Source organism: Amphibalanus amphitrite, unplaced genomic scaffold, assembly GCF_019059575.1.
Source record: "Amphibalanus amphitrite isolate SeventyFive unplaced genomic scaffold, NRLGWU_Aamphi_draft 000316F_arrow, whole genome shotgun sequence".
NCBI classification, from domain to species: Eukaryota; Metazoa; Arthropoda; class Thecostraca; order Balanomorpha; family Balanidae; genus Amphibalanus; species Amphibalanus amphitrite.
Window position 1 is genome coordinate 390,838 of NW_024881811.1, and position 11,753 is coordinate 402,590.

General features: G+C 48.0%; 1 protein-coding gene across 9 annotated transcripts in view; it reads left to right on the forward strand.

The window, feature by feature from the left end:
* Positions 1-11,753, forward strand: part of LOC122388281 — a 38,571-nt gene that overhangs the window by 25,679 nt on the left and 1,139 nt on the right. For 4 of the 9 annotated variants that reach the window (XM_043379223.1, XM_043379226.1, XM_043379224.1 and 1 more), the window contains exon 2: positions 11,138-11,602. In XM_043379223.1, the coding sequence (XP_043235158.1) occupies positions 11,457-11,602 (146 nt within the window). In that variant the 5' untranslated portion in view covers positions 11,138-11,456. Of the gene's footprint in view, positions 1-2,472; positions 2,535-11,036; positions 11,603-11,753 lie in introns of those variants that run through there. The other 5 variants (XM_043379220.1, XM_043379218.1, XM_043379225.1 and 2 more) reach the window with 4 other exon arrangements.

Genomic DNA, 11,753 nt, shown 5'->3' on the forward strand with positions numbered 1-11,753 from the left:
TAATATTCTAGCATGGATGAGGAATACTTCATCCATGATTCTAGTAAGGGAGCTCATTGGGTGTGAGGCTTGAGGTGGTTAAGCAGGTGTAGGTATTACTTATTAGTTATTAGGTAGGTGCTTATTAGATGTTAAGTAGGTTTGAGGTTGGATTTGGTCAGGCTAGGCTAGGTTAGGCAGGCTTGATTATTTTTTACTTACAAAGTGCTGCATGGCGAATCTGCACCATGTGTTCAACCAGATCAGTGAAAAATGACAAGGAAAAATTACAATGACACAGTAAGGTGGCAGGTTCTACACAAGTTCTACCCATCTCCTGTATGTGCAGACCTATCTCCTATATGTGCAGTAAGGAGGCAGGTTCTACACAAGTTCTACCCATCTCCTGTATGTGCAGACCTATCTCCTATATGTGCAGTAAGGTGGCAGGTTCTACACAAGTTCTACCTATCTCCTGTATGTGCAGACCAGAATGCAGAAGCTGATGGCAGGACTGCAGAGTCGGAGTCGGATTCGCTCGGAGTCAACAATTCTGCCAGGAGTCAGATTCGCCAAAATTTACCCGTGGCGGTCGCAGGGGGGGGGCATCAGGGCCATGCCATGCCCCCCCCCCCCCCTCCCCAAAGGCAAATCAGGGGGCCATCATATCATTATCCCCCCAAACAACCGATAGGCCCCCATGGGTGTATGGGGCCCTGGCCCGTATTCGATTGGGCGAAGCTCGAGAAACCCATTAACAGCTCCCATACGGCATACCGGTCTTTGAGGGTCCTACACTGACCTTTGAGGGCCCTTCAGTGGCTGTCAAGCGCCCACATTGACCGCTGAGGATCCACATTGACCTCTGAGGGCCCTCCACTGGCCTTTGAGGGCCCTTAAACCGGCCTCAGGGGCCCAACCAGCGGCTGAGGGCCTCACACCAGCCTCTGGTGGCCTCAAGACTAGCCTTAAATTAAGTGCCTGTGGGGGCCCCGCACTGGATTCTGAAGACCCGATGTCGGTCTACAACTCACAAGAGACCGGATCGGCCTCTGAGGGCCCATCTTGGCCTTTGAGGGCCCTCCGCTTGTCTCTGGGGTCCAACGTCGGCCCATGCCGGTCTTTTAGGCCCCACACTGGCCTCTAAGGTCCCATGCTGGCCTGTAAGGGCCCACATTAGCCTCTGAGGGCCCCCCGCACTGGATTCTGAAGACCCAATGCCAGCCTCTAAGGGCTCGTATCGGCCTCGGAGGGCCCATCTTGGCCTTTGAGGGCCCTCTGCTGGCCTCTGGGGTCCAACGCCGGCCCATACCAGTCTTTTAGGGCCCCATTCTGACCTCTAAGGGCCCATGCTGGCCTGTAAAGACCCACATTAGCCTATGAGGGCCCCGCACTGGATTTTGAAGACCCGATGCCAGCGTCTTAGGGCCCGCATCACCTTTGAGGGCCCATCTTGGCCTTTGAGGGCCCTCTGCTGGCCTCTGGGGTCCAACGCCGGCCCATGCCGGTCTTTTAAGATCCCACGCAAACTTCTTAGGGTCTCATGCTGGCCTGTAAGAACCCACATTAGTCACTGAGTGCCCAAGTCGGTCTCTGATGGTCTTAAATTGCCCTTTGTAGGCCTTGTACTTGTCTCCGAGGGCCCTAATCTGGCCTCTAAAGGTTCCTCACCAGTCTCTGATGATCCCATTTCTGTCTCTGGGATCCAAACTGACCCTTATGTGCCTCGTGAGGGCCCCGTACTGACTTCTGAAGGATCGATGCCGGCATCTGAGGACCCATGCCGGTCTTTAAGGGCCTCACACCGACATCCGAGGCCCCACACTAGCCTCTGGAGGGCCCCAAACTGGCCTCTATAGGCCCCCAACTGACCTATGAGGTCTCTACACCGGCCACTGATGGCCCTATTATGTTCTATAGGGGGGGGGGCAAGACTTACCTTTGGGCGTCACGCACTTGCCTCTGAGGGCCCACATCAGCCTCTGGAGTCCCATCTGGGGCATTTTAGGCCCTTCGCTGACCCTTGGGTACAACGCCGGCCTCTGGGTCTGACACTGCACTCTAAGGGCCCCATTGCAGTTTCTATGCGATAGTTATCGCCGAAGCGTTATCCATGGGCCCATATGTGTAGGAACCATGGGTGCAGTGGATGCAGTTGCATCAATAATAATTCTGCAGTGGGTGCAGACAATGTATTCTGCATCCACAATAATCTGGAAAAAAATCCTTTTTCTCGTCAACACTAATTTCCATGTAGCACGACAAATTCAGGATATTTTGGCCACTACTATCCATCTTTCGAAGCATTTGCTACTGTGATGGTCTTCAAAACTTACATTTGTGCTCAAGTACCTAAAAAAAGAAGAAGAAACGGAACACATGTGATTGAACACATACCTACCGATGACCCACTGTCAAAAGTTTTAGCACGATACCTTCGAAAAGTGCAAAGTTAGCCGCTTTTACTTTTCGCGGCAGTCAATTCACAGTTGCGTGAATTATTGACATAACCAATGCTTCGAAATGAACTTATCTGTACCTACCTGTTCGTCATGGTATGTACACCCTCACAGGTCCGCTTCACCGGCTATTGCTGGATTTCTGCACCCATGCACTATGCCCGTGGGCCCCTTTAAAGGGACTATCCCACCTTCTAAAATGTTGTTAAAACCAGTTAAATTGTGCCCGACTTTATAGATTGGATGACCAGGAACACGGTTCTGGCATTTATTTTTCATTAAACATCTTAGGCTTCCCATATTACAAACACAAACTTTCAAATATGTGACGTCACAGCCCAAAATTACCTACTTCCCCAGGCCTCATTACTGTCATAAAGCTGATTCTTTTTACTCTGTAGGCACCACAACAAAGTTCAGACCAAGTTTTAAGCGATTTTTCAACGAACAAACCCATTTAAATCAGAATGACTAAACGAGGTGACCAGGGGCGTCGCCACGGGTCCCCAACTTGTACGGACATATTCTGTCAGCCTTTACTCGTCAGATGCGTTAACCCACGCGGACCCAGGGAGGGTGTTTTTCGTCCTCCCCCCCTCACATACACACCTCGGACGAATAGTTGCGATAGCCCCCGAATGCCTAGTGGTTTTGGGGAAAAAATAGAAACACATTTTACATGCATTGTTTGCTTTTTCATATTTCGTCTCTTTTTGTCCTTATCCTACCTAACCATTGTCAGCCCTGGGTACTCAGCGGACGTCACTAGCCATGCTATCCGTCTGCTGGGTCCCCAGGGGTAACCTTTTTACTAATACCTGTGGTGGCGGGCTGTCCATAGCTAAAAAAAGAGCGGGGAGTGATGTGACCTAATGTGCTTGAATTCCCCTCGTTGAATGAAGTTCTATGGTATTTAACGTAGCCAGGTCACATGGGCATGGAAGGGCACTCCTGCATACCTGTTTCACTATGTTTCACATGGTGGACAATTCAATAGGTATGGGACAAAAAAAAGAATTGATACCAACTTACATTAGGTCAAAGGGTTAGCGACATTAGGTCAAAGGTTAGGTTAGCGACCCCGAGCTGCGGCTTTTTTGCAGATTTCACCAAAAAAGGTCCTAGACCTAAAGCAGTGGTACCAACGCATTGGTCATGTCAAGACACGTCGAATGACATATAGGTTGTTTGAAAAGGTCAAGTTTTATGTTGACCTCATGTGACCTCAAATGGACTTTGGTTGACGTTTACACATGATCAGTCTCATTTGCTGTATTTGAAGTCACTGGCTACGATTTTGTCATTCCTTTTGATCTAAGCATTCATTTAGAGCCTCAGGATGACAAAAGTGACATAATTAGGGTAATATGACTGACGTATCAGTAAAATAGCCTAAAGAAGGATACGGGGTGTAACGAAATTATCCGGTCACCTTTCTTCCCGCTGTGATTAAGAAACAAGACAGGCTGAGGTTTTCCTTTTGATGAAGATATCGCCAGCTTTCATAAGATTTAGAAATGCCTGTAACATTCCAGCTACTGGGTTTTCAAGAAGTGGGTTTGATGTGGACAGACGCCGTATTAGCATGTATGTGCTCACATACAGTTGGGCGGTCCTGGTGCCGGGTGTCCCCTTATTCACTTCCCGCTGGACAAAAATCCTTAAGATCTCTATGAAATCAGGATGACAACTATTTCCAAGTCGGTGCCCGTTAGTCCAGAAGGATAGGAGCTTCTCCTGATGTCACTTCTGATTCTCCTACGGACTTAAATGTAGCGCTCCAGCCTGCACGAAGGCAGCGTGGCTTGATCAAAATCAATGCGTTTTTAGAAATCGAGCCCTCCCGTGCCGTCCGGTTGAGCGGCTCCAATTATTTGTTTGCCAGGATGCTGCTTCGGTAATACTCGTCACTGAAGGTGGTCTTCTGTGACACAATGCACAGCTGGAACATCGCACATAAGCTGAACATGTCCCAGATCTGGATCTTGGCCGGATGTTTGACGCCGGTGACGGCCGGCACGTTTGAGTAATGAGTTACTGGCAGCCAACACAAGCCGCTTTGACGGTTCAAAGGACAATACAGCGCGAATAGCTGCCCACTCCACCAAACGCTCATGTCTTCCCTCGACCAGTGCAGTGGATGTGTCTTGGCGTGAGGCCAAAGGTGGTGCACTAGCTATTTTCCCGTCCATTGCGTTGTCTTTTTCAGTTTGATAGGCAGAAGAACCAAGTTAATGGGTGGATAGTGTTGGGCTGGTGGGTCATGAATGATGTGGGCCTTCTAGTTCTTATTTTCTGCCTTGCCAAGAATACAAGTCAATCTGCAGATTGATTGTTGTCGTATGCTTGTCGTTATCTTGACAACTCTCCTAAGCACTTGGCAAAGCGCGGCTTTAGCGGTCGCGGCCGGGCTGAGTTCTAATAAATAAGAAATAGATGTCCGAATAACTTCGTTACACCCTATATACCTACTCTTGCGTGACATTGACTTTGGGGCGGCCTTGGATCGTAACTTTAACCCGGCACCGCCTGGGCTATTTCCGTACCCACGACAGCCTGGGGGGGGGGTCGGATCCGACCCCCCCCCCTGTTATCTCGAGAACCAATGGTCGTATCGAGCCCCGCGAGGCGGCGTTCGAAAGGTCTCTGCGAGACCTTCCCAAAGCACTCTAAAGATTTTAAGATTGAGGTCAACTTTCGGGTCAAGGTCAGGTCAAAGGTCAAATTCTGGGGTTTTGCATGATTAGGCTTACGGACAGCGGAATCGAGAGCTGCTGCTCGAAACTCACCACAAATGACCTCAAAGACCTAGTGAAGGTACCATGTGCGTATAGGGGTCATACTAAGTACGGGTCAAGGTCAGGTCAGGTCACGAAAGGTCACGGTTTTCACTTTCTGCTACATGGGCGTGCGACACATGTTTTATGGCTTATTTTTCACGCCAAATCCGATGGTAATGGTTATATATGACCCCAAGTCACTGTGCTGGTGATAAGTGTGCATTGAAAGCATAAAAAATCGTTTATACCATACATAACTAAACGAGGGCTAAGAAAAAAAGTCAATTTTTCAACTTTTTATTTTTGACATAAAAATGCACTTTTCTAGACGAGCTTTGTCCCAGGAATCTAGTGGTGCCATTTGTTTTCACATGCGATGTTCAGAAGTGCCTCTAATTCGCGAAAATGCTTATGACGTCACCATGCCCTATGCATGTTGAAGCTATTTTTTACAATTTGGGGGTCAAAAATCGAGATAGAAAGTTGAAATTTGGGACATCTAATGTTCAAATACAGCTCTATAACATATATTCCGGTTTTTTTGGAAATTCTCAAAATTTTGGATTTTATTAGCTGTTTTCCAAAAAATATAGTTTTTTGAATTTTTAGGGGTGAAAAACGCATTTTATGGGAAATCTGAGATAGCTATTTTAAAGAACTCGTTGAGCTGCGTCTTTTCATGTCCTTAATTTGCAATTTGCTTAAAACCTCGATTTTTGGCGATTTTGTAAACATTTACCACTTTTTGACCGAAAACGCCATGTAGTTACATCACTAAAATCGATATATCTCAAAAATGTTTGAAATTTTTTTCTTAAAAATTGCACAGGAGACGTCAAATTCATGGGGGAGAAGGTATGCCAAGTTTCAAGTTGATAACGCAAGCGGTTCATGAGTTATTCAAGAAAAACGGAGGGGGGGGGGTCGGATCCGACCCCCCCCCCCCAGGCGGTCGCGGGTTAACCACAAATAGGGGCCTGATAAACTTTAACCTGCTTCAAACATGTGCTGCGAAGACTGCATTTGCGGTCGACGAAACTTGTACGGACATTCCGTACAAGTTTCCGGGCCTTCCAAAACTTGTACGGACACTGTCCGTAGTGTCCGTAGTGGTGGCGACGCCCATGGAGGTGACGTCACACTAACGGTCGCTCCATGTTGAAGATAGGGCCTTGTACAAGGCCCATTTTCAAATGAAGGGAACGAATTTCTTCAACACCAAGAGGCCGCGGGGGTTGCAACCTAGATAGATAATGGTTTCTGAACCTCGCCGCAAACTTGGCTATCTCAACTCAAACCCCATGTTAAAGGTGGGATAGTCCCTTTAACCCTCGCCGGACCTATTGGTTTTCTACATACGCGCCGGCCGAGGGGGGGGGGGGCGGGTACGACCCCCCCTCGCCGTTTCGCCCCTGGTGGAGCTAGCGCGTCGCGGAAAAAACGAGCGTGTGCGCCGTTACGAGACGCAGAGATTGGTACCCGATTTTAAGGTCCTAGGTCAACCGGTGACCTCTGAGGTCAGGTCAAGTGCCCCAGGGTACGGTTCAGTTTTTGGTGAATAACTTCGCAAAAAACGGCCGCAGAGCCGCGATTTTGGCAGCATCGTGTTCGCCTCGCTCAGGCGCGTCGAATGATATACTTTTTGTCCGGGTCAGGTCAACTTTGGGTGTTGACCTCAGGTCAAGGTCAGGTCAGCACCCCCAGGTCACGAAGTTGGTCGAAAGAGGTCATATCGCATATCATTCGATTCGGCAGGTCTTCCTGAGTCCATTGGTGGCTTTCTCGACTCGCTAGCTCAATTTGATGAAGAGTTATTGACGAAAAACTAATATGACCTTGATGACGTCATAAGTGACGTCACGCAAGGTCAACATTGCAAAAGTGACGCATCTTACCTTGCAAGGAGTGCATAAAATCACGATTCTGTGTGCTTGAGATAGTTGGAGATCGTTCCCGGCGCCAGAATAGCAGTTTTCCCCATTGACTTATAATGGTGAGGTCACGAAAATGACCTGACCTCATATGACCTTTAGGAAAAATCCGAGATATACAAGTTGTGAGACTAATAATGGATACTAGATCCTGCAAGTTTCATTTCCCTGTGACATCTCCTCTGGCAGTGAGGGCGTTGCGAAGTTGCGACATCTGAAGACCGTGCAGAGGTTCACTTATGACGTCATAGGTCAGTGACCTGACCTGACCCAAAAATGCGGTTGGTGTCAAAAGATGCGGCTTGGATCAAAGGTCAGGTATGCCAAGTTTCAGCTCTCTATCGCCAGCGTGTTCGGAGCTATCGCGAAAAAAAACCTATGGGGGGGGGGCGGCACCCGCCCCCCCCCTCGGCCGGCGAGGGTTAAGCTAGTACTGGGCCCCCGGGTCAGCGCAGGGGCATTGCTGGAGTTGTGAATTTTGGTCCTGGTTCCAGAGAATAAAATTTGTCCGGAGAACCGGCCAGCTTTTAGGACACTCACCAGGAAAATCATGTATGTTTGGCCTACTAAATGTGACGGTTGATAAAATGTGTTCTCTTAATGCTATAACTCCATGTTATAGACGTAATAATAGCAGTTTTTCTTCACAAAGGCATGAAATTTCAGAGATTTCAGGTGCCGAAGTATAAATTTGTAAAGGAGAACAAAATCGTTTGGACCCGACTGGGACCAGCAAACGGCCTTATTTCCAACACTGCGCAAGGGCCCCTTTGCCAAGTTGCCCCCCCCCCCCAAACGCCAAGTCTGCGACCGCCCCTGAATCTTACCGAGTCACCGACTCTGACTCCGGAGTCGGAGTTATCGCTTGCCCTGCACCTGTTTGCTTGACGATACTACGCTCGTTGACCTTTCGAAATAAGGTTTTGTCGAAAAAAGTAATCCTGCTTTTGACGAGCGTTTTCAGCAAAAGAAGCAGAAGACGGCGGAGTTGCCAGAACTGCTTTTAATTTTGCACGCTGTCAAGCATATTTGCAATGTGAGGCCTTGGAACGCACTAATGATCGTTTAAGACAAAATAAAAACATCTCCATTGTGAACTTAATTATCATGACATGGATTTTAATCCGCGCCTCGCTGGGCTATTCAGTCATACGCGCCCTGCTGGGGGGGGGAGGGGAGGGCAGGTTCTGCCCCCTGTCTAGCTTCCGAACCGATGGTCAATCGAAAGCTCTCAACAAGTTGCTCAACTTTTTTGCTTAAGTAAGTCGGGTCAAGGGTACAAAATACAAGTTTCTACAGTATCGGCCTTGCACCGTAGTTGCCGAAGAATGGACTGAGACTGATTGCCCAAAACGTGTTCTTACAAACAAAACGTGACAATATTCGTTCCATACAATATCGTGCAAAGGTCAAGGTCAAGGTCAGGTCAGGTCAAGTCACCAAAAACAAAATATAGAAAAGGGCATGTGCGACACATGTTTTATGGGTTTATTTATTCATAGAGTTCAATAGGCACACTCAATAAGTGATATGGACCACATCTGGATGAATTTCAGGTCGAGGTCAGGTCAAATGAGGTCAAATTTTGAAGTTGGTTGTTCAGACCTAAAAAGGTGTGTACCTACAGTGTATCTGATGCAGTTTTTCACAGCGAATCGAATCGTGCTATTTTTGTTTCCGTACGCGGTCTAAAACTTCCAAAAAATTCATTTTTCAAAAATTTTGTGTGTCGTGACGTCATAAAATTTTGAATAACTCCGACATTTTTGAACCGATTTTTCTAAAAATTGGTATGTAGGTGCACATAGACCACTTCTCTGACACATATTCCGTTTTTTTTTCGATACGCTCAAAATTTTGGATTTATAATTATTTTCCCAAAAGTCAGTTTTTTTTTACAAATTTGGGCGAAAATCCAAAATTTTCAAAAAACCGAGATAGCCATTTGATAGACAAAGTAGAATCACCTATTTTGTTACGTCTTGATTCCTTTAAAAATGAAGATTGAAGATGTTAGCGGCGTTTGAAATTTGGCGTTTTTGAGGCGAAAATGTCTGACATGACGTCACTTAAACGTCACTTTCTTAAACAAAAAATCCGACGGATTTCGCTCAAATTTTCAGGAAACGTGTTAAATTGATGTATGATAAGGTGCTGCAGGTTTGACGTCGCTGGCGTAACGCGTTTAGAAGTTTTTGGCGAAAAACGGGAGGGGGCAGATTCTGCCCCCCCCCCCAGCGGGGCGCGGGTGAAGAGAAACGTCCGGAGTCTGAGTCGGAGTAGGATTCGATTTTTTATAGCCGGAGTCGGAGTCGAAGTCACTTGAAAATCCATCGACTCCACACCTGGCTGACGGGATCAGACTAATGCCTAATGTAAGACATGCAGTCTCTTTTTATTTATCATCCCTGTAAAATTCCTTCCAACATACAGGGTGTCCGGAAATTAGTTGCCCCTCCATCAGCTCGCCGCAATAATTAACCCGTGCGGGGCTGGGGGGGGGGTGAAATTTTAACCCCCCTCGCGAATTTTTGCAATATCCCAAAAACGGCGGCGCGCAGCGCCGCCAAACTTTCAGTACTTTTTCTTATATCAATTTTACACCTTTCTGCCAAATAAAAATAAAATCGGTTGAAAACTTTTCGAGAAATAAGCAAAAATGTTACGTCACTATAGGCGATTTTTGTACTATGGTGACCTTTAGTGACCTCATCATGAACTGACCCGGTCATGCCACCAGCCTAACGGTCTCAAAGCACCTTGCTGCATTAAAGTGAAGGCTCTCCATGAATTATTAAGCTCATAGCTTCCATTGCCTGATCTCCGTAGCATTGCAACCTCAAAAACCACGCTTTTGACAGCTGACCTCGGTTTGACCTTGACCTTGACCTCAAACTTTAAATTAAGTACATGTTTTTAGTTGTTCGTGATGAGATCTTTCGATTGGCGTTTGAATTTTCCAAATCGGACCATAAGCTCGGGAGATAACAGGGGGGGTACAATTTACCCCCCCCCCATCCCCGCGCGTTCGGCTGGAGACCCCAGCCCCGCGCGGGTTAATAAAGAAAGAGTCCCCGGGTCATGGTTTATTTACCAATTTATCCCCTGCCCTGTCCCACCCATTGCCTCATCCCCTTTGACATTCCATAGATCAAGATGTCCAGAGTATCCGCGCTGATGTTCAGCCACACCTTTCACAGGTTTCTCTTAAAGTGACCATCCCACCTTAACATTAGTTTTGAGTTGAGATAGCCAAATTGGTGGCCATGGCCTGAAAATACCGGTTTGGGCACTCGCAACATCGAAAAATGCTTTAATTCGGAGATATGGAATTTCAAACTTGCAGTTTTCGGATTCTAAGGGGCTAATGCATTGGAATGCCCCCTTAGAATTTGTGACGTCAACGGAGATCTAACGATTTTTAAATCTTTTACTAAAACGTTTGGTAGCACGCGGTGGTATATGCTGCTTTGCGCGCAACAAATGCCGCACTTTCAAATAAAGTCGCTAGGAACAGCGGAGATCCCAAAAAGAAGTAAAAGTAATATCTTGAAAACCGGTGAATATTTTTCGATGAAATTTGGTAGATATTCCTTTTCGCTCTTTCTGAACCGAGCGACATCACTTTCATGCCAATTCATTAACTTTTTTGAAGGTGGGAGCCGGAGGGTCCCTTTAAGTCCGTTTTCTGTGGGAGCTGGTTCAGTCTTGATGAGCTCCCCCTCCATGATTCCCCATCATAGGTTTTCGATTGGGGTTAGGACATAGGGCACCTCGGCTCTACCAGCAGAGTGAGCAGTAGCTGTGCAGTGTGCTGTGTGCTGTTGCTGAAGTTCAGCTGGTGTGGCTGTGGTGTCACCAGATGTTGTCTCGTCCCTCGCCATCAGCAGGCTGGCGGAGTGAGCAGTAGCTGTGCTGTGTGCTGTTGCTGAAGTTCAGCTGGTGTGGCTGTGGTGTCACCAGATGTTGTCTCGTCCCTCGCCATCAGCAGGCTGGCACCAGACGCTACAGGGAGACTCTCAGAATATAAACTTATTCCTTTTTAAATGTGGATTGTGTATATAGTGGAGCTAAAAGTAGGCCTGGAATGAAGAAGGAAACGTTCAAGGAAACGTCTTAGACAGAAAAATTAGAGGAAACAAAATAACCAGAGCACACAAGAAAGGAAGACGCTAACGCTACCGAGACGATTGAGCCACGGTCGTTCTCAGTCGGCTGCCTTTGTTGACCTCGGTCCGATAGCCGGCCGCCGGGGCGGACGCCTGCACTCGCTCACACAGGGCGGGGCCGGCCGCCCGCCGGCGGCGATGCCGCTGTTCGGCGCGCTGGGCGCGGCCACGGCGCTCCAGCCGGGCGTCAAGTCGACGCTGCTCTTCCTGTGGCACCTGGCGTGGCGGTGCCGCGTGCGGCTGCCCGTGCTGCTCACCGTGACGCTGCTGGTCATGGACGCCAGGTGAGACCCCGGCCCGCCTCCGTCGGCGGCGGCACTGATGGTCATCCGCGGGGCATCAGCAAACCCTAATGGGAACTCCGCTTTGCAAATTGAGTCATTTTTAGAATTACTCCATTGCAATAGCTGCGACGTCGTTGCGCGCAATATCAGC